The sequence below is a fragment of the Tachysurus fulvidraco genome, chromosome 12 (assembly GCF_022655615.1).
Source record: "Tachysurus fulvidraco isolate hzauxx_2018 chromosome 12, HZAU_PFXX_2.0, whole genome shotgun sequence".
Taxonomy (NCBI): domain Eukaryota; kingdom Metazoa; phylum Chordata; class Actinopteri; order Siluriformes; family Bagridae; genus Tachysurus; species Tachysurus fulvidraco.
This window is the reverse complement of record NC_062529.1, coordinates 7,041,440-7,047,439: the sequence shown is the minus strand read 5'-3', so window position 1 is coordinate 7,047,439 and position 6,000 is coordinate 7,041,440. Positions and strand designations below refer to the sequence as shown.

The window sequence follows — 6,000 nt, the reverse complement described above, 5'->3', positions numbered from 1 at the left end:
CGCTTAAATTTATTTTGTACTGTGCACGCGCCAAGGGCCTTATATGCCTTACAGTATAAAGCTGCACTTAAATATAATGCATAAGCGACACAAATATGGCACAGAACAAGCATTTGATCGCATGGTAACACACACGCACGCACGCACACACACACACACACACACACACACACACACACACACACACACACACACACACACACACACACACACACAAACGTGTTTTAAACGCAGATCTTTCTAAATCCGCGATTCTCTAATCACCGGAACAGTTCGGAGGCGGTGTCTATCAGACCCCAACATTAAGCCTATCTGACGTCTATAGGGCTCCATCATCATCATCATCATCATCATCATCATCGCCCTTCAGTGTCCAAATAAGTCTTCGCTTTTTTTTTTTTTTTTTTTACAGTGCGTCTGAATGTATTCCAATTTACGATTATTTATTCGTTCGTCATTTACCTTCATGACACCGTCAGGAATTTGGGCGATTGGAAGTTTTGCTCTCTGAGCGGTCAGGTGGGCGTTCATTAGAAAAAAGAGCGACCTGCTTTGACGAAACACACCGAGTGATTAGTTGACTGATCCCGCAGCGACCGCGTCCCCCGTTTTATATTACACGGATTCCCCATGAGTGTTCCTCCGGTGATCCGTGCTCCGAGCCCCGTGCCCGGCTCGAGCGGAGTTTCCTTCCACATGCAGATCGGCTTGAGCCGCGAGTCCGTGCTGCTCGACACCGGAGACTTCAGCCTCGCGCAGGTCCGGGAAATGGCGTGTTCTATCGTCGACCAGAAGGTAACTGTTATGTCTCGCCTGTGATGCTCGGCATCTTCTCAAAGTCAAAGTCAAAGTCGAAAGATAAATCGAGTGAGTGAGTGAGTGAGTGAGTGAGTGTCGACACCAAGTATAGCGTTAACTTTTAGGAGTGAAGTGAATCATTGGGTCGAACCGACACGACTTTATTTTAGCGACGGTCCGGGGCTGTGGATGTCGATTCGATGCCGATTTGTTGCTTCCAGGTTACTCGCCGTCATGTCAGTGATTTGTTTACACTTTAAAATCCGTCCATATCATTGGGTTTTAAAGCAGAAACCCTTCAACTGTGCAGTAAATCCCCTGGACCTCAGCAGCACTGGATTTATTTAATAAACAATACGACTCATTGAACAACAGACTCGTTTTACATGTCTACACGAATTGTTTGGTTATTTATTGGAGCCCTGGGGTTTTCTAGGTCCATTTTGACATTATTTATACCCATTTCTTATATGAATATGAACTCAATAATAAATGGCTAAACTTTGATAGGTTGTGATTTTCAGCACTGGTTTAAGGTGTGAATGTGAATTCGGAAATGAAACAAACAAACAAACAAACAAACAAACAAAAAACTAGCAATTTGTTTCTCTGAACATCAAAACATGTTAAAATAACATGAGCTAAGTTTAACTAACTTGAATAGAACACGATTCTATTTTCATTAATAAGTTCATGGGAAAGTTTTCAATTGATGTTTAGAGATGTTGTTCATCTGTCTATCATTTATTAGCCAGCCAAAATAAATGTAGCCTACTAAAGCTAAGGTTATCAGCGACACTATGCTAGCCTGTGACATTCAGCATTATACTGTACACACACTGTACTATGAACTTGATATAGTGGGGGGTTTGTTCTCTTTATGAAACAAAGGACAATAAAGTATAAAGTCAAAACAATTAATAAGTTTGTAACAGTGCTGTAGGCAAGTAATGGTAATGGTATATACACTATGCAGGAAACAAGTTCAGAGTAAAAACATAAACATGATGTAATGACTAAAAAGTTCAAACAACCTGTAGCAGTCGACGTACTTTCTTCAGAACAACAGCGGAGACAGTAGAATACTCAAGAATATTCTGAGTATCATTACTCAATACTGATCTTTCTTTTGTCAGGAACACTTTAGATGTTAGTTGTGCAATAATTTATAGTTTTCAGGTTGGATGGTATACAGGATACAGTATTTTCACTCATCCGTACAGTATATGTGTTTATCTCACAGTGTTGTTGAATTCTTGATTGTGATTGGTCAGAATGAGGTGTGACATGGATTCATTTTCAGTGCAGCCATGACAGTAGTGCTGGCTGCCATTCAAATCACAGGTTTAAACGGATGCACTTGTTTGAATACATCTCAGTGTTGTTCTAATATATATTGTTTCTGTTGCAACAGCCACAAGGACGGTCACAAGGACACGCAACATGGATGCTGTACATCTAATAATAAAGATCATTTAAAAAATATATATTTTGTTACTTAACATAAATACTAATATTTTCTGCTAGATGTGCATTTAACATATATGGAGAGCTGTTTTTAAAATGTTAAAAAGCATGAAGTGCCATTCATTAATACAGTAGAAATGTTTATTGTTGGCAGATTTCCGTGATATAAGAGGAGTCAAACACTTATTAGATGTTCTGTTATAAGAAATATACTCCACTTCACAGTGAAAGTAGTGCTATGGATTATATAAGAGCATGCATGAGTGTTAGTAAATACATTTTGGTTATTTATACATTTTGCTATTAATTGTTTGATACTTCTCATTTTCCAGCAGATATGCAGAATGTTCATCTTTGCTACCACTCCTGCAATATGTTTATTTGTTATTGTTGTGTTTAAATTTTTAACAGTTTCGCTATGTTTACGCTCTGTTTTTAGAAGTATAGGTGTTAGATTGTGGCACAGCATTTTTCTAACTGTAATCAAGTAACGGCTGAACAAGGAACACCTTTTTTTTAAGGTTGTCAGCTTGTGTTTGGGAAAAATAGACGGATGTGTTTAATATATTGAAAGAAAAAAGAAAGGGGCTATGAACAACAGATTTAACCTTAAATCCTTTAACACCTTGTAGACACTTTTTCACTTTTTTTTCAGATAGGGAGGGTCTCAGGAGTATAAGAGCTTAGAGCTCTTATCACATTAAACAGTCACATGTTGATTTCTGTGCATGAAAATGATGGTGACATTGCTGTGCAGACAAGTGACGGAAAATGGTGTTTCATTGTCACTAATTTATTGCCATAGCTTGTACAGTATGTGTGTATATGAGTTTGTGAGTTCTGTGTTTTGTTGTTGCCGAATGAGCCAGGTTATATGGACATTTACTGCATAATGTAAAACCACCTACATTGCTTTCTGTATTCTGACCACTGATAGATGGATCTGATTAATGCCTTGGTATTATAGTAGCTCACTCAACCCACACATTGGGTTACACCTGTCTACAGTTCTGCTATAATGATACATGTATCACCGCATGGAGCAGAAAAACTGATAGGTGTGTAAAGATACAGTCTGCCATTGCACTATTCACATGCCCCGACTACCTTCACTTTAGCAGAAATATGTAGGTTTACTGAGTACAATGACGTAATCAGAGAGAAAAAAATGGAAAATGTCCTTGAAAGCTCTTGTGCATTGTAATAGAGTCTCAGTTGCAATGCAAAGAGATGCTACTTCAGTTTTTCACAATTCAGAGTCTGAGTAGGAGGCTATGAAGCACATCAGGGCATTTCAAATTTCTCTTGAGTCTAGAAATACAGTGTACTTAAGAACTAGGCGAACCTGACTTGAACCACAAGAAGCCACAAGCGCAGAGTGTACAAGGATAGTGTGAGCTCTCCTGGAAAAGCAAGGCTGCTAAAAAGAGGAAATATGAACATGCCAACTGTCTGGTGAGAGCTCTGAGTCTGCACAATGTCTTTTCGATGCTGGATGGTAGTAACAAGTGTCAGAGGACAGTTTTTTTTTCTTAGTTACTAAAGGCACAGTCCAAGAAATTGTTGATCAGTTTGCTAAATATTGTTACTACTACCAAATCAAGAGCCAAATCATTTCAGTATATCCAGATTTTAAATGTTTACCAGCACACAGATAAACACAAAAGTTTGACATTCAGCTGGTGGTAAAAAATAATGTACTTCTAGTATATCATTTTTCTACTAGGAAGAAAATTGGTTGAAGGGATCAGAGAATGTTAAAAGGTGTTGGAGGCAGTTATAAAGCCAAAGGCTGAGTATACATGTTATTAAAGATTCCTTTCTATCACATCCAGAAAGGTAGAAGCAATCATATTTTAACATTTGTGTTAAAGACGAAACATATGTGAACTGTAACACACTGACAGACATTTTGGCGATAAACTATATCTATTTTGTGCTTATACTAAATAATGTACTAATGGTGTACAAATGTTTATACTGAACTGTGTTTTTTATTCATGAAAGTAAGTGAATGAGTGTTAATATCGGGCCACTTGCCATGTGCAGAGAGACACTGTCATGGTGGAACATGTTGTGCTTGACTCCTTGGTGAAGGAAACTTTAATGCTACAACAATGGCATCCTTTCCATTGCAAAAGGTTTGGGAAGACCCACGTATGGGTATGATGTAGAGGTCTTCTCGGGTCTAAAGAAATGTACCCGACCCGAAGTGACCCGAATCACTTTTTACCCGGCAATTTTTTTTTAACCTGACTGGGCCCTAATGTTGCATAACTCTACACTAAAGTAACCGCTACAGAGTGGATTCAAAATTGATTGACAGGTCTGTTTCAAAGAAAATTAGCTTACCGTCAGCCACACGTCGCCAGCCACATGTCGCAAGTGGTCTTGGCAAACAGAGGAGAGGTTGGAAAAGGACTCGAGTCGATGAACACACACAAGATACATTAGTTCGGGTCTTCTCGGGTCCATTCGGTAAAAACACATTCATTTTAAATTACCCGAGACCCAATGCCGCTATTATTATACCCGACCCGTGTCCGAGGTACACGTGAAACTTTTAGACCCAAACCCGCTTGGGTCTCGGGTCGGGTCTCGGGTTTTCGGATCTAAGTGGACCCGTGAATACCTCTCGTATGATGATCAGGTGTTCACAACCTTTTGCCTATTTAATGTAGGTTGGTGGATGGTTTCTGAGATATAATCCCACATAACACACCATTGAGTCTATGACATTCACAGCATGAACAGTGAAAAGATGATTTGGAGAAGATTTTTAAAGATGTATGTGCTTATTACATTGCAGTTGGAAAAGTAGGACAAACCACAGAAAGAGTGCATGCCTTAAATGACTACACCGCCAGGTAATGCTTTGTAAAACATTTGTTCTTTGAGGGTTTGTAGAGATTTGTACACAGCTCCACAATCACAGTTATAATATATAAATCTGAAAACTAAAATGGTCAAAATATGCAAAATACTCAGCAGCACCCGTGAAAAATATTTAGGACATTAGCTCAGAGTGTTTCTTTCTGATACCAAATTAAAGTAGATTATTGGAAATATGTAAAACAAACAGATTTAAATTCCCCGAAAATATGTACAAGTACTCACTAGAAAGGAATTACTTTAGTTTATAAAGCAGTCAGCATTATGCTAGTTCCAGTATCTCTGAACACAATTAAACTCAATGTTTGGTATTTAGATGTGGTGAAGATTGACATTCATGTTAAGTGAATAGTTCCTCAGAACCAAAATCAAAATCCACTCCAATCTCTTCCATCAATTTCAAGCTTGATTTGACCTTCTCTGTGGAGGCTCCATAAATGAAAGATCCCTCCACTATCTTCTTTCTCACACTGCCAAAAGTCCTTAGTGCTATCAAGGGGATGCCTAATAGACTGTGAATCCATTAGTGCTCAGGATTATCAGGTTTAATTAAAGTGATGGCGCCTTTGTTTCAAGTTTGCACCTTTTTGCATTACCACTTGTGCATGCGTTCCTATTAATCAGTGGGATTGCTGCACTCCTCATGCTAAGTGCTAACCATTCCTATTGCTCAATCCATAGACACTGCTGGTGGAGAAGCAAAGCAGTTGATGGCTCCTTTTGTTTAGCTTGGTTTAGGGGTTTTTTTAGGGTCTACTGAAAATAATTTTAATGTAAAGGGAAAAAATTCCTGAACATGGACACAAAAAGCATGATGTTTTAGGAAGGTTTTCAGACTGCATT

General features: G+C 38.6%; 1 protein-coding gene across 4 annotated transcripts in view; it reads left to right on the top strand.

The window, feature by feature from the left end:
• The first annotated feature begins 225 nt into the window (after positions 1 to 225).
• The window catches only part of prkd1 (protein kinase D1), a 44,196-nt gene continuing 38,421 nt past the window's right edge, over positions 226 to 6,000 (top strand). For 3 of the 4 annotated variants that reach the window (XM_047821883.1, XM_027172897.2, XM_027172896.2), the window contains exon 1: positions 228 to 795. In XM_047821883.1, the coding sequence (XP_047677839.1) occupies positions 631 to 795 (165 nt within the window). In that variant the 5' untranslated portion in view covers positions 228 to 630. Of the gene's footprint in view, positions 796 to 6,000 lie in introns of all 4 variants that reach the window. The other variant, XR_003444699.2, reaches the window with a different exon arrangement.